The sequence below is a fragment of the Pelecanus crispus genome, chromosome 1, assembly GCF_030463565.1.
Source record: "Pelecanus crispus isolate bPelCri1 chromosome 1, bPelCri1.pri, whole genome shotgun sequence".
In the NCBI taxonomy this organism is placed as follows: domain Eukaryota; kingdom Metazoa; phylum Chordata; class Aves; order Pelecaniformes; family Pelecanidae; genus Pelecanus; species Pelecanus crispus.
Window position 1 is genome coordinate 99,485,601 of NC_134643.1, and position 24,965 is coordinate 99,510,565.

At 42.2% G+C, this 24,965-nt stretch overlaps 1 protein-coding gene across 1 annotated transcript in view; it reads left to right on the top strand.

The window, feature by feature from the left end:
• The first annotated feature begins 5,247 nt into the window (after positions 1 to 5,247).
• The window catches only part of DCBLD2 (discoidin, CUB and LCCL domain containing 2), a 45,142-nt gene continuing 25,424 nt past the window's right edge, over positions 5,248 to 24,965 (top strand). Inside the window, exon 1 of the mRNA XM_075727584.1 lies at positions 5,248 to 5,371. Within this exon, the coding sequence (XP_075583699.1) occupies positions 5,248 to 5,371 (124 nt within the window). The remainder of the gene's footprint in view (positions 5,372 to 24,965) is intronic.

Genomic DNA, 24,965 nt, shown 5'->3' on the forward strand with positions numbered 1-24,965 from the left:
CGCTGAATCTACCCACTCTTGGGTAAAAGGGCTACTTACCTAACGAACGTGGAAGTTAAAGATTTCCTTTGACATTAAATGATCTTTTTAGACTGGCACCAAGACATCCCTGTATGGTGGTAAAGAAGTTTGCATTTTCAGTATTATCTGCTGGATGGTTCACTGTGTCCATGAGTGTTTAATCCAACACAGCTTCACAAGAGTACAAGGAGGAACTAAAATAGAGCAGAAGACCTTATTCAGGTCCCTCACTCTGGAGTGAACTTTACTCTTGTTAAACTCTTGTAAATGCTAGAAAACATTTTGGCTAAAGAAAATTCTGCAATTTAGTTTAGGTTTGAGTATTATATGCTTAAAATTATTTGCATACTTAAGTATGACGTCTCAGCAGATTGCAAGATCTAACCTACATACTGGACTTTTCAGAAAGCAATTCCACAACATTAATGTGCAATAGTGAGGCATTTCTCTCTTGCTCTTCTGGTGTTAAGACCTCTAAATTTATCAGCCAAATTTGACTATACTGTAGCTGTAATCTAAACAACTCTAAGAATATGGTCATTAAGCAGAAAGCATAATTCTTTTGGCTGGAATTCCACCTTAAGCAGTGGAATTTGTTTTCTGGAAAAAGAGGTAAAGTGATCGAATAATTCAGTGGATAGCAAAGAGAAACTGTGATCCTGAGTACAGATCTGGACTTGCTCACAAGTGATTATCTGGGAACAGTGCTAGTAATAACCTTCAGGTGTCTGCTGACATCAAAAAGGAGACATATGGCCCTTAGATGCACATACAGTACTTTTATTAGCTGGGTGGGTGGGCCTTCCTTTTTACTGTCACAGAAAAACTCTAGTGCATCTGTAACATTCAAGGATTCAGGCGATATGAAGGTGAGAAAGATCTAATGTGTCAATATCATGAAGGAAGTCAATAATTTGTCTGCTTTAAATGCATTATTCCTTTTCTTCAAGTGCAGAAGAATCAACCTTCTCAATAAATACTTATTTCAATTAGAGAACACAGATAAGTAACTACAGAAACTGGAAAGTTGAAAATGTCTTTTGCTCATTTAGAACATTCCCTGTCAGCGCAGGACTGTCCTCCATAGTACGTTATCTGGTGCCTTAGAATCATACAATCGTAATTCAGGTTGGAAGGGACGTTCAGGGGTTATCTAGTTCAACTCTCTGCCCAAAACAGGTCTAATCAGATCAGGTTGATCAGGGCCACGTCCAGGGGAGTCCTGAACACGTCCAAAGATGGAGATTCCACAACTTCTCCGGGCAACCTGTTCCAGTGTTTGACCACCCTCATGATATATTTTTCCCCTTTTATCTGGAATATGGAATTTACTATGTTGCAACTTGTGCCTGTTGCCTCTTGTGCTATCACTGTGCTCCTCTGAGAAGAGGCTAGTTCCATCTTCCAATCCTATCCTGCAGTCAGGTAGTTGTAGGCAGCAACAAAGTCTCCTCTTAGCCTTCTCTTCTCCAACCTCTCTCAGCTTCTTTATGTGCATCATGTTCTCCAGTCCCTGACTGTTTTGGAGGCCACCTGACTGACTCTCTCCTGTATGTCAATATTGTTCTTGCACCGGAGGGAGCCCAAAACTGGACACAGTATTCAGATGAAGTCTTATGAAAGATCACTTCCCTGGCCCTCTTGTTAATACAGCTCAAGACGCTGTTGGCCTTCTTTGCTGCAAGGGCACACTGCTGACTTGTATTCAAATTGTCCACTAGGACGCCCAGGTCCTTTTCTGCAGAGTTGCTTCCAAACAACCCCCAGCCTGTATTGTTGCATGGGGCTATTCCTTCCCAGATGCAAGATGTTGCAATTGCTCTCGTTGGACTCCAGGAAATTCGCATCAGCCTGTTTCTCCAGACTGTGGAGCTCCCTCTGAATAGCAGCCCTGCCCTCCAGCTGAATTCAGCTTTCGAAATGCAATTAAAGAATGTAAAAGCTAGGGATCCATGGTGGGAAAGAAGCCCTGTGCATCAGAAGCCTCTCAAGGGAAATGAGAGAACCAGATGGAGATGATAGTTTCATTTACCTCTAGATGTTACTTGTAATGGGAAGGAAACATTACAGAAATGCTTAGTCGGCTAAGCGTTCTTCTATCAGCAGTGAGGAGCTGGTTTGATTTTCTGTCTTGCCATCTTGAAAAAAAAATATTTGTGCTGATTTCTTAAGATGTGTTGGCAACTTGCCTTATGATATTGGTATTGTACGATATTATATTTGTATTTGCTTCCCACAATATTTTAATTCTGAATCTGTTTTGATTTGATGACAAGGACAGTTCTAAGTCACAAATGAAAATGGAGTCTATTACACAGTTCTGTTTCCCCCAGGGATGCCTGGGAACTCTCACGGACCAAAATGTACAGTACTCAGTAGCTGGTCTAATTAAACCCATTTTGTGCTGAAATCTTCTTAGAAGAAGGAAGATTCTGAAAGCCAGGGAGACTGTCTGGATTTATCTAATTCTTCAGATTTTTTGTTGCATAAAAAGCGTGTATTAAGACAAGCCATCCAAACAGTTGCATTGCTAATGGAACCATATTCCTAATTCTTTGGCTCAGTAGATTCCACAAATCTTTAAGGCTTTTAGGGTGTATAACCTTTCATAGTTTGTCACCACTTCTGTCGGGATGGTGTTCCCTTTGCAAAATGTGTAACCCAGGGCTCCACATAAACTGTTTGTGGTCATAGAATGTTGCTTTGGGACAAACTTCCAAAATAGATTAAGCAAATTTGGCCTCTGGCTGCTTTTAGGAATTCTGCAAGTTTTCACACCCTTTTTAGAAAACAACCCTCTCACAGATCCAGATATCCTTTTTAGATGAACAAATAAAAACCCATAGAACAGTCAAATCAAACTAACAAAACACCCCACACAGCCTTTACAACAGACGGTAACACAGGAGGAAACCTCTATCAGGTCCACTAGAGACTGTTATTGATTTATGTGTAGGATGCTCCTGTTAATGCATGGCACTACTAAGCCACAAATTATTCAAGGAGTGATTTTTCCAATACACAACAAATACCACTAATGATTAGTGATCTTAGGAATGTGCTCTCTGTAGTACAGAAAGGATGTTATTGTAGTGATATAACTGCTTCACGTGACCTGTGGCACGACCTTCTGTGTCTGGTGAATGGAAGACAAAGGAACACATATAAATTACTTTCGATTCATCTTCCATTACATGTTGCAGGATGTCTTGGTGACTATTACATCTTATAAGCTGACTTAAACCACCCTCATCTGAGATATCCTTCCATTGACTTTGCTTTCGTTGGGGTCTCTTCGTGTGTTGCTAAAAAGGTTTCAAAAGGGGAAAAATATGAAATGTACTAAAATCCTCATGTTTAACATTCCCTAAATATATGAGAAGCCACCTCCTGGCAGCTCTGGCACAACTGTAGGCCAAACAAGTAAAAAATGTGCATCAAAATTTTGCTCTCTTTATTCTGATGAACCAAATCTATTCTGGATTCTTCCATGATTTGGCACAAGTGGTATGGTTGCTAGGCTCAAAGAAGGAGAGAGAATGCTCTGCATGTTTCTTTGTGAAAAAAACTTTAATGAGCCCTGAGCAGAGACTTGGATGTAGTTCAGTTTTCAGCATCTTAACGAGGAACGGTAATGTTAAAACCATTAGTAAACATCCTCTAAATAGTTCTTCAGGCAACTCTGTGGACTGGGTGAGACTGACTCCTGAGATGCTCTTCCTGCCATTTTGGTGTGGTCAGCACTGGACACCGCTGGCCAGGAAAGCAGTATCTGTTTCACAGAGCTGTCTGGGAGAGGAAGTAGAGAGCGATTTCTTCCTTAAGACACTTTTTACAGTGGAACCACTGGAGCTGGACACCACCAGGACACAGGGTTGACTTGCAGCAGCCCTTCCACAGCAGAAAGGATGAACCACTGGCAGAGAGGCCAATCTTTGGAAGCTGTGGAGTCCCAAATCCCCTCTGCCTTGCGGTGAGAGTGAGTGTGGTCAGTGGAGGGCTGAGAAGGTTTCGATTCTGAAGCTGAAAGAAACGTGAAATGATGTCCTTGTGGGTCTGGCTCCCACCCTTTCTCTCGTGCCTCCATCCTTGCTGGGAGGATGCAAGGCTGGGACTGTGGCTATGGAAGCGTGGACATGGCGACGTTTCATCAGCATCCGAAAAATACATTCATTTCATCTACCACTGAAAGACACGTAACGAGGTGCTCCCTTCCATGATGATGATGATGATGGTATTACAAAGGTGATTCTTTGATCCTACCTAGTGCTTAGGGTGTATTTCCCCCCAAAATACGCTTTCTTGACAACCATGGGGAACTAGCTCAGTACAGTAACAGCTACCATTAGTCTCTCCAAATGTGCTGTTTTGCCTTCTTGATGTGATTTTAAAACTTGAAAGTTACTTTTTTTTTCTTAAAAGTATTTATTCCCCATGGGTGAGTTTAGCCTCCTCAAGCAAGCCTCTCTGATACACACTGTAAATGTCAAAAGCTAGACGACGATAACTAGAATCGCAGTGTCTTGCGACTTTGGGGCGAATCCCTTGCTTTTCTAGAGCTGAACTGGCATTTCTGCGTGGAGATCGACGACACCAGTTTATCCTCTTCTATTAACTACAGCAACACTCGTGTTTCCAAGGAGTTTTGTTTTTCCGGGCGATTCTGCCTCACTTAATCTCTACTTCGAAACAAAAAAGCGAAATGCTCTGGGGCCAACTCCTCAAGGAGGACGGAGGTGGAATGAAGAGGACGTGTAGGGGTCGACTCCCAGGGGCTCCGTTTCGGGGCCGTTAACCCCGCGCAGGCCGCCCAGGCGGCGCCGCCCGCCCGCCCCGCGCACCCCCGCAGCGCCCAGGGCGCGGTCAGGGACGGGGCGCGGGCGGGGCCGCAGCCGGAGCCGCCGCTGCCGCCGGGGGCTTCCCCCGCGCAGAGCGGCCGGGACCCCGCGGCTCCCCGGGCAGCCCCTCGGCGGCAGGCGGGGGGGGGGGGAGCGGCGGCAGGAAGCGGGGCAGCCCCCCGGCCGCCGGGGGCCGCGCGCCGCGCACCCGGAAGCGGTTGGGCCGGTTGCAGGGGGCGGTTGGCGGCGCGCGCTGGCTGGCTGGCTCGCAGGCGCGTCCCGCCGGCGGCCGCGGGGCGCAGGGCAGAGACGCGGCCCGGCCCGGCCCGGCCGCCCCGCAGCCCGCGATGCCCTCGGACTGCCGGCCGCGCTGGCCACGCCGCGGGGCATGGTGAGCCCGGGGCGGCCGCTCCCCGCGGGGACCCGGCAGGCGGCCTCGCTGCTCCGCCTCAGCTTCCTCCTGCTGCTCCTGCTGCTGCTGCTGCTGCCGCGGGGCACCGGGGCGCAGAAAGGTGGGTGCGAGAGCGGGCGGGCGAGCCGCGCTGCCCGGCGGCCGGGGAGAGGGGAGGCGGCCGGGCGGGCGAGGGAAACCAGCCCCGCGGGACTCTGCTGCGGCGACAGGGAGCCCCCACCTCTGGTCTGCCCCCCGGCATGTGGCCCCACGCCCCGAGCCTGCCCCCTCCCTGGCCACCGAGGGGGGAAGGAAGAGCCCCGTTCTTGGAAACCCCCTTTTCTTCCTCCCCGCTCCCCCGTTGTGGGGTGCCCGCCCCATCGGGGAGCCCCCACGGCCCCCAAGTGCGGGGAGGTTTGCAGGGCCTGGGCTGCTCCCCGCCGCCCCCGAGCTCCGGCCCCAGGGGGAGCTGGGGGCGGGAGGGCTTCGGCCGGGCGGGGCGCGACCGGGCCGGGGGGAGACGCTGGGCTGCGGGGGTAGCTTGGGGGCACAAGGGCGGTCCGAAGGCTGGGGGGGGGGGTGGGGGGTGGTGTCGTCTTGAAGGACATCCCGGTTCTGGGGGAGGCTGCCCGAGCCGCGGGTCACCCCCGGGTTTGTCCTCCGCAGGCTGTCTGTGAAGTGGCGTGAGCCAGGAGGTGGATAAAGGGGAGATTCTTCTTGCTGTGAAAATAAACTTACACGCGCCCAAGAGCGTGTAGAAGCGTGTATAGGGGTGAGAGTCCGGAACGTGTGATAGACAACATGGGTTTTTTTGTTTGTTTAGAGAAGTCGGTGAAATTTCTCCTCCTCGGGTGGAATTACCGATTAGGCTTTATTTAGCATGTTGAAAATTACGAGGCACAGTTTGGTCACTTCATGGCGGAGGATCGGAGGATGCCACATTAACTGTCGCTTTGATCATATGCTTGGGAGAAAGTGGTGGGGGTGAATGTTTTGACAGCATCTTGAAACTCACTTCTGGGAATATACGGGTTGAGGAGAGAAATTTTATGGTTTTCAATGCCGCTTGCTTCTTGCCCTGGTCTTGCTTCATTTCAGAAACTCAACTCGGTTTTCACAAAACCTTTTCTTTTTGTACATCTGAAAAAGAGATGGAAATATGTTTGAATGTCAGAGGTGCTGTATTTAAATGCGCAAAGGGTATCAGAGATATATGCACTGTACTGTTAAGCATACATTTTGGTTAATTTTTTGAATGGAAAAAAGTCAGAGATGTGTCCATAGAGCAAGCTAGTCACATTGACTTACCTTTTAATCTTATTCCCAGCTAATTGCATTTAATTTTAAGTATGTTCCTATTGTCGTGGTTTAACCCCAGCCAGCAAGTAAGCACCACACAGCTGCTCGCTCACTTCCCCCTGGTGGGATGGGGGGGAGAGTTGAAGAGTAAAAGTCAGAAAACTTGTGGGCTGAGATAAAGACAGTTTAATAGGTAAAGCAAAAGCCATGCACACAAGCAAAGCAAACCAAGGAATTGATTTGCTATTTCCCATGGCAGGCAGGTGTTCAGCCATCTCCAGGAAAGCAGGGCTCCATCACGTATAACAGTGACTTGGGAAGACAAATGCCATAACTCTGAACATCCCCCCGCCTTCCTTCTTCCCCCAGCTTTATATGCTGAGCATGATGTCATATGGTATGGAATATGCCTTTGGTCAGTTGGGGCCAGCTGTCCCGGCTGTGTCCCCTCCCAACTCCCTGTGTACCCCCAGCCTGCTCGCTGGTGGGGTGGGGTGAGGAGCAGAAAAGGCTTTGACTCTATGTAAGCACTGCTCAGCAATAATGAAAACATCTCTGTATTTTCAGTGCTGTTTTCAGCACGAATCCAAAACATAGCCCCATACTAGCTACTATCCCAGCCGAAACCAGCACACCTATGCATGTATGAAGCTAACGCTAATAAGAATTTGGCATACCTGGTTTGTTTTGGTTTTGTTTTAAGTTATAATGGAGGAGGAGAAGACCCATTTGCTTTTGAGAGGAAATTGGGCAATTTTAACATTTAGCCTTTTGAAGGCTGCTTGCTGGGTGAGTCGGGCAGCAGCAAGGTGTTAGTTCATGTTGTAGGAGCATCACACTCCAAATACTTGTGCTGACCTGACACTTGTCTGACCTTTTGGTGAGCACACTGAGTTTGTTATTCTAGAAGAAAACTGAAATAACTGGGAAGGGGTGGGGTGGGGGACGAGTCACAATTTTCCTCCAGATTATTGAGTCGAATTGGCTCAGTGAGTGGTCAGAGGCGTGCTAGAGGGGGTGGCAAGATGCCATGCACCAAGAAGTGGGACTATGTGGACAGCAGGCTTTTGGTGCTCTTCACTTTTATCTTTCTGTACTCTGAGAAATGGCTGAAGAGCTCCTACCCAGAATTTCAATTTACAGCATCCCTCTAGTTAACACTTAAAATTTGCACAGAAGTATCGCTTTTGAGCAAGAGGGGAATGTCTTTATTGACGACTTTCATTTTATTTGGTAACAAAAAGCAGAGCTTGTTTTAAGGTTACAGTCTCTGGTGTTGTTGAATACAATGCTCTTCAGTATGAGAAACTGTTGGAGCTTCTAAGAAAAGTTCTGCTTGTGAGGGACTGTTTCCTTGCCAAAATATTTTCATTTATCTTATTCCAGAGAAGGTTGGGGAGCCCATATCCTGTATCTTTAAATGCTGGCATAGTTCTAATGGGTGAGGAGTTCCATACAGAAATAAAACTGCTGCCTTGCTCATGAAGGGTCTGTGCAAAGCCGTTACTAGTGCATTAAATATATGCACAAGCTTCTAAGAGAATATGTTTCTTGCCAATGAAAGTACCCAAGGCTTAGGAAATTCCACAGTTAAAGTTGCTTTTAAGCTGTTTTATAAAAATAGTATTGTATTTTCGTAAGTGATACTATGTAGGAACCTAGCCTCATTCGTTACATTAAGGAGGTTGATCCTCTGTTAATAAGCAACTATTCATTTTCTTTTCTGCTGTTCAGCAGCTCTAAGCCTCACATACTACGTGGTATTTAAATCTTGTTCTGAAGATAGAGTGTTTTCATTTCTCACATGCTTTTCTGTACAGCACCTCACTAGTATGAACCGATTTAAAAATAATAGTATGGTTTTGGTCAATGTGAAGGTTGTTTTGAATATTGGGTCAAATGTTCTTCTCCTCCTCCTCCCCTTCCAGATAGCTGCAAACTGAGGAATGAAAAAATGCAGGTACTGCTGTGGTGAATATTCACTTAGTAGCCCACTGTATTATCTTGTAGGATTTGAGTGGGATTTTTTTCAGTCTATAATGTTGAAAATCATTCAGTGTATGTAATTAACATTCTTTGGTCAAGGTCTTGAACTTGAGCGTCTCACTGTCTTAGAAAATAGGAGTATTTTGTATGAGGTGGAACACCTTCAGAAACACTGGAAAAGACTCAACAGGAAAGTACCCCGTGCTGTGTTTCATATAGTCTAATGCTTCAGGGATTGTCCAGCCGATGGCTGTGCAAGTCAGCTCTTGCAATTTTGAAACAATTCTGTAGTGACTCTAGCTCCTGGTGGCAAGGAAATTGATATTTGAAAAATACTTAAAGTGTTTTAGTTGGTTTTCATGTAATTAAGCGGGTGTGAATGAAAACAAGCCAGCACCATATAAGCTTCCTGCTCTTTGTGGATTGCATTTTGAGAAACAGTGCTCTTAACAGATGTTCAGCTAGTGACATAAAGTCAGTATGGCCTGTTTGTTAGTTAAGTTTAACCTTTTTTTGGATGTAGAGAAACGTTGTAAGACAGCTAAGAGGGAAATGGTTGCATGGCTTTCATCAAAATGGAAGTTGAGTAATGTCTCAGTTATTCTGAAGGTATGAAGATTGTAGGGTCTGTGGAACAAAAATTTTGTTATCACACATGTAGTTTAGTAGTCATCTGTCGGGATTCCTAGTGGATACTGATTTGCATATGAAACTGGAATAAAGCCTTAAGTTAAAGATAAACTTTGGATTCTGAAGTGGATACCCAAGTGATTTGAAGCAGATTTGTTGCAGCTTTTTCTGAAAAAAAATTAACTCTGGATGCTTGTTTGTGAATGTGATTGCCACATTTTGTTCTAAACAAATACCAGCCCATAAGGATGTTGTTACATAATCAAACCTGGTTGAAGAAAGTACAAGAAAGTGATTCATCACTGCAGCTTAAAATGTTTGCTTCAGTGTAGCAGAGATAAAGAATTTTTGAATGCGTGGTGGTGAGTTACCATGATCTGAAAAGCTAAACTAATGTGTGCAGTGAGCCTAATGAAATGGTTTTCCATGGCCTTGTGTTTTGTGATTGAACTGCGGTATTCCTGGATCTGTTGTGTGTTCCCTGTTCCTCTTCAGTTCCTCGGTGTGCCCTCCCCTTCTCTCTGCAGTGCTCCTGGTCTCACCTCTGCTTGTCCATCTGGCAAAGCAGTAGACAACAGTGGCTTTGACTGTGGTCAGTCCAGAATTAGGCACATGCTTATCCGTCTGCCTAGCCTCTGCCTTTCTGTAGGATCCAAAATAGTTTGTGATTATTCAGATGTTGGTGGCTGAAACAAACAGCTGTAGTGACTGTTGTGACTTCCCGGCCACTTACTGTACAGGGGTGTCTCAGTGTCTTTGTTAGTGAAATTGCAGCATTTTGCTTGCAGTATGCTAAGTTCAGAAGTTCCTGGGACAGGTGGGAAGACTAGAGCTAGCTGTGTGATTTTGTGAACTTTGTTTCCTTAAACTTTGTTTGAGACTTGAAAATAACTGTCTGTCCCTTTTGGTTGCTAAGATAACCTTCCAGTTGTGAACTTCAAGCCTGAAAGGATCTAACAATGTCCTCCAACTGTAGGTTTGGAAGACGGGTGTCTTGATTTGGGGAGAAGGAAGCAGATAAAGAGAAGGTGGCTCTAGCTACAGATCCATTAGCTGGGCAAGAGTGGGGGAGAGAGGGACAGGGTATAGCTTCTCCCTAGATACCCTGGAGGAGATGCTTTCCTTTTGGAACAGGGGACTGACAAGGGTTCCAGTTGCCAAGGTAGCCCATTGCAGGTGTCTCTTCCTGCTGCAGAGAGCTGCTAGCATGTGAATATAAAGCACAAAACAGTCTGCCATACAAGCAATTGTCATGTGCTGCCCTTCACACATAGTTGCATTTTCTACTCTTGCTAAATTAGATTGGGTGGTGTCTCATTGCCCTTTGTATCCATTGTCCTTGGCTGGGCTCATCTGGGAGGAAGAGAGTCACAGCCAAACCCATAAGGAATTATTTTGATTAAAAAGGCCCCCAGCTCTTTGGATGAGAGATTTATTATCCCTCAAATTAACAGTAGGGTAAGTCTTTTACGATGGGGTGGGCAGTGCTCAATTGAACTATTTGGTTTTGCTAAAAGGACAGTTTTACTTAGGAATGCAGAGTGTTTTGAAGATGCAGTTGTGCAGAATACAGACTCTTGGGGATTCGGGGATGGGTACCGTGTAGGCAGGAGTGCTGTGGCAAATCCCCTTCATCCGTGTGCTGAGAAGTTCAGAAATAGTTTTTCAAGACCAGACTCAGGGGTTGGCTAGGCTTAGCTGACATGTCTCCTGATTCAGGTTTTCTGATGCTCCTTGTCACTTCCCAGCATTGCACCTTGAAGATAGACGTGGTGAGGAGGAGCAGTGCTCTAGAAAATCATGTGGAGAAATGCTGTTCCTGGGGGAAAGTGAGCTGGTATTGGAAGTATAGACCTAAAAATGGTGAAAATTCTTTGCTTTTGAAAACAAGAATCTCGGCAAAGTTATTTTTCCTCCTCTAGTTACTGAGCCTTATTTGAAGTGGTTAAGTGGGTCTGGTGGGCAGAAGGTACGTACATGTGTTCTGCAGAGCCATCCTTTCTGGGAGGTTGCCTCACAGTACTGATTCTGAGTAGTGATAAATGGTGTAAATGGTGTTAAGTCCAGTTGGCGGCCGGTCACGAGCGGTGTTCCCCAGGGCTCTGTTTTAGGGCCAGTCTTGTTCAATATCTTTATCAATGATCTGGATGAGGGGATCGAGTGCACCCTCAGTAAGTTTGCAGACGACACCAAATTGGGTGGGAGTGTCGATCTGCTCGAGGGTAGGATGGCCCTGCAGAGGGACCTGGACAGACTGGATCGATGGGCCGTGGCCAACTGTATGAGGTTCAACAAGGCCAAGTGCCGGGTCCTGCACTTCGGTCACAACAACCCCATGCAACGCTACAGGCTTGGGGAGGAGTGGCTGGAAAGCTGCCTGGCCGAAAAGGACCTGGGGGTGTTAGTAGATAGCCGGCTGAACATGAGCCAGCAGTGTGCCCAGGTGGCCAAGAAGGCCAACAGCATCCTGGCTTGTATCAGGAATAGTGTGGCCAGCAGGAGCAGGGAGGTGATTGTCCCCCTGTACTCGGCACTGGGGAGGCCGCACCTGGAATACTGTGTCCAGTTTTGGGCCCCTCACTACAAGAAAGACATTGAGGTGCTGGAGCGTGTTCAGAGGCGGGCAACGAAGCTGGTGAAGGGTCTGGAGCACAGGCCTTATGAGGAGCGGCTGAGGGAACTGGGGTTGTTTAGCCTGGAAAAGAGGAGGCTGAGGGGAGACCTTATCGCTCTCTACAACTACCTGAAAGGAGGTTGTAGTGAGGTGGGTGTTGGTCTCTTCTCCCAAGTAGCTAGCGATAGGACAAGAGGAAATGGGCTTAAGCTGCGCCAGGGGAGGTTTAGACTGGAAATTAGGAAAAATTTCTTTACGGAAAGGGTGGTCAGGCATTGGAACAGGCTGCCCAGAGAGGTGGTGGAGTCACCATCCCTGGAGGCGTTTAAAAAACGGGTAGATGTGGCACTTCGGGATATGGTTTAGTCTGGTCTACCCTTGATTAGTCTAGAGTGGGCTTGGTAGTGTAGGTTAATGGTTGGACTGGATGATCTTAAAGGTCTTTTCCAACCTAGATGATTCTATGATTCTATGATTCTATGATTCTGTTCAGCCCAGCTCATCTTCAGAAGCCTGCTGAGGTTGTGCTCGCCTAGTCTGCTCCTCTAAAGAAAGTGGGAATCACCATTTTGTGTAAACACTCTTCAGAGTTCCCATACTTGATCCCACAATTTATTGTATTTTGCTTTGGATTTAGGCAGTACAATGCACGTTGGTTTTATATATATGTGTGTGTGTGTGTACATGGCTATAAAAATGAAGTATCTGAGCTTGTGTTAAAAAGGTAACATAAATGTTCTTTCAGAAGCTTGTACGCTGTTACTGTGTGCCTCTCAAGCCAGTGACCTTCTAGCATAATTAGTGCAGTCTTTAGGAAAATTATTTTCTTGCTACGCAATGGAGATGTTCAGCTTTCAAGATTTGGAGGAATATTTTCAATATGTTATTCACATAAGAGAAAAATAATCCATCTCCTTTTCTGCAATCCTGCCACCTGCTTTATACTCTGGGAAATGATGCATTAGGTTTTTAATGTGATCAGTGCTGTTCTGTATAGTTTCAGTCATCAGCTAGTTAAGAGGTGCCTTGAATGCATCAGCTTTGATAGTTCAGATAATCATCAGTACAAATGCAATCTTTGTTGGAATTGCTGCTTGACATATTGGCAAATGTTTCTATATTGATTATTTTATCCATATTTTGAAAGGTTTTTAAATAAGCTACTGTGTGTCACCCCTACCTTTGTAGCTGCACCTTGTGCTTTGGGGAAGCAGTTAGGGTTACCTGGAATTTGTTTAGTAGTCAAAGGATTTCCTTCTCTGCCTGCATTTTCTGATTAAGAGTTGCTTTTAGATTAATTTCTTTAATCAAATATTATGGAACATGTGTGGTCCCTTGTTTTTTTTTTTTTTAAAGAAAACAGTGATATAGCTGAAACCATTGTCCAAGAATAGACTGTGCATTTGTTACTAAACTGAGGTGGTGGGGAGAGGGAGAAGTAGTAATATTAACGTAAAAGGCAATGTAGCAACTTGCATTAGAATAGGCTCTATAAAATTTTCAGTGCTGTTTTTTATACAGAGTGGTGGGTTATTGTCTGTGAAGCCTGTTCATTAATGTGGTAAGACTGTGAAGTAACAGATTTTGCTAAGCTTCGTGCTTTGCCTTCCATTATTTGAGGCAAACAGCTTGAGCTGTGCTATTCATATTCTATTTGAGATTGATGCTTTATATATATAATAACATATATAACACTTTTTGTGTTATTTGAATTAAAAATTATACTTGAAAATGTGCTAGTGATTTGACATTTGGACCGCAGAATAGTGTTGATTTTGAAAATGGCTTTTGTTTAAAGAATTCTTTGTCTAGTGTTTGAAAAAGAAAACAAACCCTGCCCCTTGGGTGAGTAAGAAACATTTAACCTGTGCTGTTTCTTTTTGGGCATGTTATTTCTGCTGTTTCCCTGCATAACCACTTAGTTTCCCTTGGTGAAGAGCTGTGAAAGGGTAACATTTCTTTATGGTTGCTAAACTCTTCAAAAATGAGTTTAAGGCAGATAGTTCATACCTGTTCAGCTACTGGTATCTCAGTTATTTCAATCAGTTGATCTTGGAATTGATACAGAGGCACTTGCTACTGCTTATGGCATTTGGATACTTCCTGTTGGCATTTCGTACAAAATCTCTATGTTTATAATTGTCAGTTTTATTTGGGTTAGAATCTTTTTTCTTTGCAAATACTGGAATAAAAATAATTTACCATGAGTTAGCATTCTGTAAGGCTTAGACCAGCAAACAGCTGATGGGTGCTGAAGCTCAGTCATTAGTTATCCCTTTGACTTTGGTAAGACTAGTTATACCCTGAAAATCAGGCACATGAATATTTATCTTTGACAATAAGTGACAACTCATACTTCTAAATATTTTGTTGCGAGTTTGCAGTAAGACTGTGATTTGAGTTGACCTCCCTAGGTATAAAACAATAGAAATACATTTACAATAACAACATAACGTACAATACGAAGTGCGTGAGCCATTAGAAGCGCAAGGATTCTTAGCAGCTATTGGTAATCATGTTAATAAGGTAAATCCTTTTAAAGAAGAATGATTCCTGGAAGCAGAATATGTGTAAACGGGAGCTGAATATGTACTCGTCAGTTGTGCTCGCTTTTAATTTTTGATAACATGAAGAGGATGTTTTGGCCTGTTCATTGGTCTCTGTACAATAGCTGTTCTGTATTTTGACTCAGGTAGTTACTATGCCTTACAATTATTTGACTGCTGATCTTAAGAACCTCGGTTCTTCGTATCGTAATGAAAGTACTAAGTTTTAAGTTTTCAACTGAATGAACTTCTGTCCTATTAATAGAAATTCCATGCATCTTGTTTTTGAAGGGTAACACAATTAGGAAAGTTCCAGTTCTGCACTATTATTACGATAGCATACATAGCTGTTGCATTAGTAAATGTTTTTGTGTAAGCTGAATAAAGTTTATGAACTTAGTTGTGTCATTCTTGGCAATAGTAGGATTGAATAATAAGGAATTCACCCATATGCCATAAATAAAGTAGGTGCATTTTTTAAGAGTAAGTTAGAAACAGTTGGTTTGGTGGGGTTTCTTGTTTGTTTGGTTTGTTTTTTTTTTTCCTCTCCAAGTGTTTAAAGCATGCTAGCTATAGTTAAAAATTCTCTCTCAAGATACCTTTAAATCAAGTCTGAAAACTTTCTGGAAGGTTAAATTTAATGCCACATCCTAAATTCCCTTTGGTTAGAATTATGACTAGCCAACTGTAAGTAGTTGTGGTATACGAGAAATCATACTTAAAAGGGCCCTTCTGGTCTTCAGTACTGTGAATCCATCCTTCTGTAAAATGACCTATAAATTAGGATCAGTGAGGTACAAACTTGGCACTGTTTTCTTTTTGAAAGGTAAACGCTGGAGGTTGGTTGGTTTGTTTCTCTGTGTGTTTCATTTTTGTTTTTTGGGTTTTTTCTTGAGAAATGTTTCTCTGGTGCTTTCTTTATGCCAAAGTTTGTCTTCTATTGGCAACACTGTATTACATCAGGTTTGTTAATTGTAGTATTAAAAAAAAGAGGAAAATCAGATATTTTCAGACTTTTTTTTTTTCTGTTCTGTGTGGGTATCTTTGGTTTTGTTAACATTTTTCATTGTTCAGTAAAAGTTTTAAATAAATGTATTACGTTTTAACATTCCTACATTCTTTATGATGTGAAAACGTAATTCAGCTCCAGCAAATTACAGACTACCTTATTAACCATATTCCAGAACTTATACATAATTTACGTACTGAAAAATGAAAATAAAATTAATGGTCAGATGATCTATATGCTCTATTAAACTGCCCTCTCCACTTTGTAACTTCCTTTCTTAATCTGCCCTCTAAACCTTCCTCACAGATTTTTGAAGTTCTTTCCAAATGTGCTTTTAGTTCAAGGAAGAGGTTTTGTCATCCAAGATTGAAATAATATCCATCAGAACAGTAATCTTGCCAGCTACTGATCTTTGGATCATCAGCTGTGGTGAAATTTGATGTATTGTGCATGAGACCACGTGGATTCTCTTTTTTAACTTTTCTCCCGCATAGTGGTTCTTCTGATAGAACTATTCCTTTAAACAATACGCTAATTTTCTTGGTTCTTTACTTGAAGTGCTGTGGGAGATAACCATTTTATACATCCTCGAGAAATATTATTAGTGGTGGAAAAGGGAACTTGAAAAGCTTGGTAAGCTTCTGTAAATGGTTGTGAGCAGATAACTTTACTGTCCCAGTTTCAGAGAAGGTGATGTTGTAAAAGCTTCCCAGAGTGACGCTGTCAGTCATATTACACCAATACTGTTTATCTTGGTCTGGCATTTAAACAAAGCTTGAAAATAAAGCTTTTTTTTAAAAAAAAAAAATTGTAAAATTATTCCGGATTTGCAAAAGGTTAATTACTTTTCATCCCTAAATGCCATTTTCTCCTCATATTCAGTCATCCATTTGTGGTTTTCCTAGACTTAGATTGGGCAATCCTAAGACCTCCAATCTTGCTCTGTGAAGAGGAAATCTTTTCAGGTCTCTTAATTGCCGTTTCTTGGAGGAGTAGTAGTAGTAGTTGTTTCCATGCCTGGTTGCAGCTTTAGATACTGATGCTTCCATCAGTACCTGGTGAAGGGATAGGAACACTGAACTGTTTCAGCAGTTTTGTCACAGTTCTCTTTATATGTTCTATTTTTTGCACTTCTAGTTTTATATTGAGGTGAAACGAAAGTGGCATATTAATAAGACTTGGCAAGACAAGCCACTTGTATAGCTGTGTGGACGTAAATGTTTTTTGTGTAGAGAAACCCCACAGGAATGAGGCAGGTGAAAGATCCTCAGTATCTTGAGTGGAAAGATGAATTAGGAAAGCAATGGAAACAGAAGGTGAATTACAGTGGTGCAATGTTGCTTGGTTACTTCTCAGAGTTAGGAGATTTTGACTCTGATAGTTTACTGTAGTGATCTAGCATGTATGTGGTATATGTTGTGCACTTATGTTTGCCAGCAAGTCCACAGAGGTTTTTGTAGTTGGCAGCTGTTGCATCTTTAGCAGGACTGTAGCCAGTTAAATCCATATCTGGTCATTTTAACTTTGCTCCAAAATGCTTGAGATGTGGGGGAAAACATCTTACCTTGTTCTGCGTGGTGGAAAGAAGCCACTGGTGCTTAATTTTTCTTTTACAGGTCCATGAGTTTTGTGAAACCAGGAAGCCCTGGAACCACATTATCTGTTAATTTCTATTTTTATGCTGTTGTATACAGGTCTCAAAATACATCTCAGTATGACAAGGGTGGAAAGAGAGATCCATTAAATTTAATGCTTCTGAACATGTACATATGAAGTCCAGTGGTGATCAGTTTTTATCTTTTTCTCAAGTATATTTGAAAATGTCAAATAAAGCATTTTCATTACTTTCTCTCTTCATTTTTAAAGAACTGTTTCCAAGGTCTCCACTTCTATTAACACAAAGCATCCTTTTCTTCATGCTGTGAAGAAGTTAGAGCAGCTGATGGGCAAATTTAAAGTTCACAGATAGTTTTTACTGGAGCTTCACATGTGCTTTTGCTATAGTTTTGTGATAATTTTGGCACTTAAAACCCAGTGACTCAAGTGTGTAAATTTACTGTCATCTTCCTAGTTAATCAGCTTATTATTCAGTAGTACATAATGTTTGTTTTATTGATTGTATTTGTAGAGGGTCACAAGTGTGAATCTTCCTTTTAAGGGAACATCTACAAGGCCAAATTAGGAATGAATTACCTTTTAGAACAGATTGTGTATTATATTTCATGATGCTAGAATGAAGCCATGTTGTTCACAATGGGAAAATGCCAAACAGTCCCCATTGTAGTTTTGAAATTAGAGTTGAAAAGGAGTGTTAGAAATTAGGATGATGCTGTGTGTCGCCTACACAGGCAGACGGAAGTACTGGTGTAGAGATGTGGAGTGTTACTGTTTCATCAGTTGGATGACAAACTTTAAAGAGGGTTAGAAACTGATATTTAGAAGGTTTGAAACTGTTCTTGGTGCAGCTACAGGGTGCAAATAATTCCAACTGTTTTTTGAGGTTTTCTTTTTGAAAGTATCTAGATGCCCCACTGTTCTTTGTTCAGGTACCCAAACCATCAGCTTTCTTCCTGCCAGCTTCTGTTGATTTCCCAGTAGCCAAACACGATTTTTACCACTGGCTGCTACTGTCTCACCCTTTCCTCCCTGTCCCTACCTCGTGTCCTCTCCATTGTGCAGGCTCCAGTGATTGTTAGACCCCTGTTGACCCAGACCCGTACCCACACTCAGTAAAGGCAGATAGGGTGGTAACCTGGGTATAAAACTGCCCTACAGCTCAACAAGGGTACGGTAAGCACTGGCAGCAGGCAGAGCGGGAAGTTGCAGCTGTTTATAAAAGGCAAGATGGTACTGCAGCGGCTGGTATTTAGATCAGTGTATGCCACCGTGGATCTGCGCGTAGGCTGTGCCGTCTCATTTATGAACTGATAATGGAAGAGAGAAAAAGTTGACTGTAGTGTTAATTTAGCATGTGAATTACTGGTATGATTGGAGAATTTTTTGCTGCTTTGTTGACATTGTAAGGCTTGTGAAATTTCATTTGGTCCTGGCGTGGTGCAGAGTTTGAAGACCTTCCAAGAGATTTGAAGCCTATTCTGACCGTGACTACTGCTTATTCTCATAGAGTTTTGCGTGACCATCTGTGTGTTATTTTTCATTTACTTCATCAGCTGTGTTTCTGCTCTGTAGCAGTTAGAGCACTGAAGCACAGCAGTGTTTATTTTTATGAAAGTGTTGGTGCAGCTCGCTAAGTAAATGATATGTCTTGGGAAGCGGGCAAGCTGCATGTGCCAGACAAAAGACAACATAGAACTTGAGCTGTCACTGCAATTCAGCATGGGCAGCAGATCAGGAGGGCTTCTGTGTTATGTACCATTGAACACAGAGCCCTCTTTACAGAGTCCTCATGTAAATCACTTTTCACCATGGCTAGCCTGTCTTTGTAGGCTGCCTTTGCCTGCATACTATTTAAGCAAGTCATAGCTGTTCCTGAGGACTCACTCACATCATTTCCCTGACATCAGTAAGCAAAAGCTCTGTGACACAGTCTTACACAGCTGATCTTTCTTTTCTGTTCTTTTGAAGTAGTCAGTTTGGTTAGTACATGATAGCAGAAGAAGCAAATGACTTACCTGCTCTGACGATTTAATATTTGAGATAATTTGTTTTAAAATGTTACCGTTTTTTGGATGTTAATTTTAGCAAGGCTAACTGTTACTCTTTTGTGTAAAATTCAGTGGCTGAAAGCTAAGGCTGCATTTCCAGAGATGGAGATTGAAAAGCTGTGTGTACAGATGAAAATAATAAAGTGCTAATTATCACTAGCCTGGCATGTGGCTAGCGTTGTAAATGAAAACAGTAAAATGTTGTAATGGCATCTTAAATTTTGTACTTTTGCTGTTAAGAGCAAGAATCAGCCTCCGTCTCCTCCCCCTGCCATTACTGAGCTGCCAACATTCTGAAAGGCAAAATGCTTATTGTGCTTTAACTTTTGTCCTGCTGCTACCTTTGTTAAACCTCAACCTGTGCTTTCATTACCCTTCTAAGGGTGCCCCCCAGCAAGTAAATCAATCCAAGCTGAGACAACCCTAATCCCACCTGCCCTCCTTTCCTTGCCCTACCACTGGCAGTCGCACAATGAGCTGCCTCAGAGCGGTGAGTTGGCTGAAATCTAACCCTGGGCTGTGGGAATGGGCAGGGGCACTGGTTCCTCTTCAGCCAGCTCAGTTCCCGAAGCCTGCGTGCCACTCCTGTGTGACTGGTCTTCCCACGGGAGGGGTAGTTTCCCAATCATTTCTGGGTGGGATTCAAGGTTGCTTAAAATGCAAACACGGGCTGGCAGTGCTGGTGAAAGAAGCAGTTGCTGGTGTTCCCCTACTCTTACATTGTCCTGTCCTTCTGTCAGGGAAGGCACTACTGCGTCTGTGCACTAAAATAAATTGGGGGATTGCTCTGGGTTAAAACTAACACCTAGTTTTATCTGAAGTCCCTGGTCTGGTTTACCATGTGGCTGCAGAAGTGTTTACCTCCAGTACCAGGAAGGGTGTGAGAACAAGTGGCCAGAAGCGAGAGGCAGACAAGGCTTGCTTTTGTCTGTGGCTGCGCTAATTTAAAGTGCCTTCAAGTGTTTATTGAGCTGTGGCCTCACTTGTGGAAGTGCGGGGTATTTTATGTTGTGAAACATCTGTAATGGGATGAAATGCTCAAACCCATGTGTTACTGAGGCGAGTAAATGGCATAAAGATGAAGGTGGACTGTATGCTTGTTGGCTTGTTAAGAAAATTAATTCTGGCAGAGGAGCAGATTCTGTCCTGTGGACTTTGGTGGGAACAGCAATGAGTTTGGAGGACACCAATAAGGGCGTTTGAAAATACCTGAAAAAACTGTTTAGAATTTGATGTCTCTATGGTGTTAATTCCTCACTGCTTCTTACTTGGGGAACTGTTTTGTTGGTTGTGTAAACTTTCTTACCCGCACTGAGAAAAGCAAAAAGTAGATACAGTGTCTTTTAGTGGCACACTGATAAAGAGCAGGGAAATGCAGAGTACAGGAGCTAAACAGAAGAGAACTTATAGTAGTGCATTGAATCAGAAAGAGTTGTGTATTTGGATGAATGCTTTAAATGACTTAAAATGAATGCTTTAAAATATCTTTTTGCTTATGTAACTGTAATAGATTTGATTCTACCTATTCTTAAGAAAGATTTAATTCCATCCTCTATGTAGTCACAAACTTAGAGAAAATCGTAGCTTTATATATGTAAAATCTTCTCAGGAAACCCACTGGTTAAATTGAGTCTGTTCAAAGGGCAGTGCCACGTGTTAAAATTGAGATCAGTGTTTTGATATGCATCAGTTATGCCTCATAGACTGTAATCTTAAACTGTCTGATGTCTTTATTATTCTCTTTTCTCCAAGTAAGGAATGGGAAAGCATTCTCTAGTCTTAAAGATTAATTTTTAACATGTTTTGGTAGTGAGAACAAGATTAGCAGTCACTAACAGCAGCCAATCTCGGGGGGGGGGGGAAGTTCTGATTAATTGACTTCAACAGCTATAAAGAATAATTAATCTTTTTTGTGGGTATTAATAGAGTACTTAGCACCCACTTTTGCATGCGCAGTATCCTCACATTTTATTAAATTTCACATTTTCTTCTTATCCAGTGCATTTTGGTATGTTTGTGTTGGTTCAAGTTCTGTATTTTGTTGATGTAAAGAACTTGGGTATGAGAAATCGTTTTAAATCACCTGCATGATTGCATCAGACATCGGCGTGCCGTAGCCCGGGGGTCATATGTAATCTGTCAGGATAATTCATCCGGACCGCATTCGAAGGCGCCTGCAGAAGAGATGAATGGTTCTCCTGACGACAGCAGTCTGCTTTCCTCTACCGGCTTCTTAAGAGGCGCCCATGTTTCCAACACACGTTTTGGTGAAGAGCCGAGCTTATTCATGTTTGCTGTGAAGATGGTCCTCAGGACAGATGAAATTCAGTGCACATCTGCAGACCTTCCAGCAAATGTCAGGTGGAATGTGTATGTGCAAGTGATCTGGTGCTTCTGCAAAGAGCTCAATCTGTTCTGCAAGTGCAGTAGGTCTGTTGTGTGACAGAGAGGGCTGAAAGAAAGCACGAGAGAGACTCATTCAGCTGTGTACTGACAACAGAAGTTGTCAGCCTATTCAGGAATAATTGATTTAGGAATTAACATCTGTCTCTTCTATGTGTTCTCAGATATTCCACTCTCATGCACACAGATTAACAGAAGCAAAAGATTCTGTGGCACTTAAGAAATGACTTCCAAATGAATGACGTAGGTAATGCTCCTATGTATGTGGCTGTACTGCAAAGACTTGTACTTTCTCTTTTTCTTGGAGAAACTGCTGAGTATTGCAGACTGCTCCCGATACAGGATGTATATGTGTGTCTCTGGAGTCGATCGGTGGTATTTATACAACTTTGGCAGAAATGATGAAGCACCACTTACTCAAGAACTACCCTTTTATAGTACCAATAAAATAAAATGAGGTTTCATTGTTCTGCAAGTTTCACTGGAAGTGTGATTTTTAGAAATTTCCAAATAGCTCCCGAATGATGCTGCTGCCCTTGGCAGACTGTATATTGCATGCCGGACATGCAATTGTAATCTTTAAATTCTTCAGGCATGAAGTGTCTGGCACTTCTGCTATCACTAACCTAAGTGAAACACACAACAAAATGAGATCTAAAATGTCCTGTCAGAATGAGCTGCTACTTAAAATCGGCTTCACAGTAGATGCAGTTCAGCACAACTTTTCCTTTCCATTCTTTTCTAGTGTGGTTTGACAGCATCTTTATGGATAGATTAGATGAGTATTTTTCCACACATGTTTTCAAGAAAGCCTACAACAAAAGGGAGATTTGAGATTTGCATTTCCATTAAATTGTGAGAGACAGATTCGACAGTTTTTCTATGTAGCCATTAGAAGCAAGACTGACTGTTCCAAGCTAAAGGGGAAATTTGACATTTCTTAGTGATGTGTGTTTAAAAGAAAAGTCTCAATGTCTTTTTAAAACTTAAAATATTTCATTGGCATTTTATCATCTAAACGTGTAAGAGTGTTTTTGGAGTTAGTTCGCTTTTCTCGTCAGAAAGGTGTGCCCTGTTCATCATACAGATGCAGTGCTCATGTTGTTTCATGCTTGAGGCAGCTGAACAGTAAACTAGTGAAGAGGATGGTTTAAATGAATGTTAGGCATGATCGTTTCTACTTCTAATTGGAGAAATTTACAGTTTAAGTACAGTTTGGGTCAACAAAGAGACCCAAGTGCTTCTTTGTCTTTGACTGCCAGCAGCATAGGCTTAAGGTGCGTAAGTGTGGGGAAGAATCAAAGATACATGATTGTGTGCATTATTGGTATTTCTGGTTGTAAGAAATAGCATTTGTGTGGTTACTGCATTGCAGTAACAGGCCCATTGAAATGAGGAAAAATTAACTACCAAGTATTCTAGTTTGTGCAGCCATTGTTATTTTCCTTAAAATGCACTCAGAACAATGTATCTGCCCATACAGGCAAAAGCTACTATGATTTCATGTTCAAAAGGCCACTGTATTAGTGTAGCTGCATAGTATTTTCAATCTGTAAATGAGTAAATGGTTGCTGATCCTGTCACAGGATAGGAAGAGCATAGAACTGGTTAGCTGGCTCGTTGTTTTTATTTAGGACATAACCTGAACCTGCTGCTTATGGTGAGAATTAATTTTATATGTCTGCAGTATAAAGAGTGTTGAAATACTAGCTGCAGATATCACCGTGAATAAAGACCTAGTATATATTTATTGTTTTTATTGTTGTTACTATAATAAATTCCATGTATTTTGTAATGTGTGTGAGTACTTCCCTGTGAAAAGCCAGTTTACTAGCAAAGGAATTGGTGTTTTTTCTTAACTGTTAGGCATATTGTGACTAATAAGGAATCTGACATTTAAATGTTTACTAACTACTAAACCAAGGCCATGCAGGTTTTGAATGATAAATCTTTCACTTACTCTTAGGTTTATAACATGCCTTTGGCAAGAAACCAGGATTAAAATGATACACAAAACATACGGCTTAAGTTACCTCTTTGTAACAGTGGACAATTGTGTCTTGTGTTAAAACAACAGTAATTTAGGAAAGTAATTTATCAACCGTCACCCAAATGGAAATATTTGTTATGGGATGGAACAAAGCGTTTTAAAGCAAATTGCTCAAATTGGATGAAGAAAAACGTGGCTAAACAACAGCTTTACAAATAGAATTGATTTTGCTGAAGCAGCTATTCCAGTTACCTTCTCCAAAGAAGATGCATGTTTTGATTCAAGACTGCTAACAAGAAAGAAAAAAAGCTGCAGTTTGCATCTGTTTGTGATTCTGTATATAGCAGCAGCACTTTAGCTTTTAGAACATGCAACTTTCAGTGTGCTCAGATAGAGCATAGGTTTTTTTACTAGAAATCAGGTGCTTTTGCAAACAGATCAATCAGACCTAGTTAAGTACCACAGGCTTTTTCATCCATCACTTCTGTGCATTGGACTTACTCTTCCTTTTTTTTTTTCCATTCAGTCTTGCATGGACTACATTTAAAAATTTTGAAGTTTAGTTAAAATTCTTAAATACGTGTGCAGTTTTTGTCCCTGAAGCTTAGCTTGCCTTTTCATGTTTAGTGGAGGAACTACACATACTAGCATGTAATATGAAACACTTTCAGACTGACATGTCTGGCTGTCAAAACAAACCTCTGTCAATACAAATGATGTTGATCGTTGAGAATTTCTAGAGTGTGAAATCTTGACGTAATGTGAAACGTCATAATCGCTTGGTAGGAACTGTGTACACAGGCATGAATTTTTAAGGGTAAAATGGACCTACAGATAATAAATGTATTTGCAGTGGTGTTGAAGATGGTTTTTTAGCAGCATATCTAATCTGATTTTTGTCTTTGCTATTTTTGCTTACATTGCTTTGTTCAAGATCCTGAAAGATCCTGATTGCTTTTACAATAATATGTACAGATCTCTTCCAAAAGACCTCTGGACCTTCTAGTGTCCAATCTTGAAAATTATAATGCGGTTCCTGGCCTACTCATTTCATGGGAGTAAATTCAATAAATAGGCTTTTTAGCCTCCAGTGCTAACAAAAATAAATCAGAGATGTTATGGGGCTTATTTTGTGGGGCTTATGTTGTTGCAGGTGTTAATTTTGCTGGATGTGTCCTTGTGCTCAGGACATCTGTTTCATCTTGATACAGTAATTTATAGAGAGCCAGTGATGGTGGATGGTGCTTAAAGAACATTCCTATTTCCAAAGCAACACGCAAATTCTTACACTTCTTGTACTGTATACTTGGGGAAATTAATGTCTAGCTGTTGAGTTAATATATTTATCAGTTTGCTCTTTATACTTTGATTTTGAGAATACACCATTTGTGCTATTTTTTCCACTTGTTAAACAAGTCTTCTGTAGTATTGTTACTGCTGTTTAAAATTAATACTCAAATGTTAGGTAGAGGGCTCCAGGTTGGAGTTACAATTTAATTTCTTGTACAAATCCAGAAGAATTGAGCATGTTCTCTGAAGAGCTGTAAGAATTAATTACAGCATTAAAATTGAG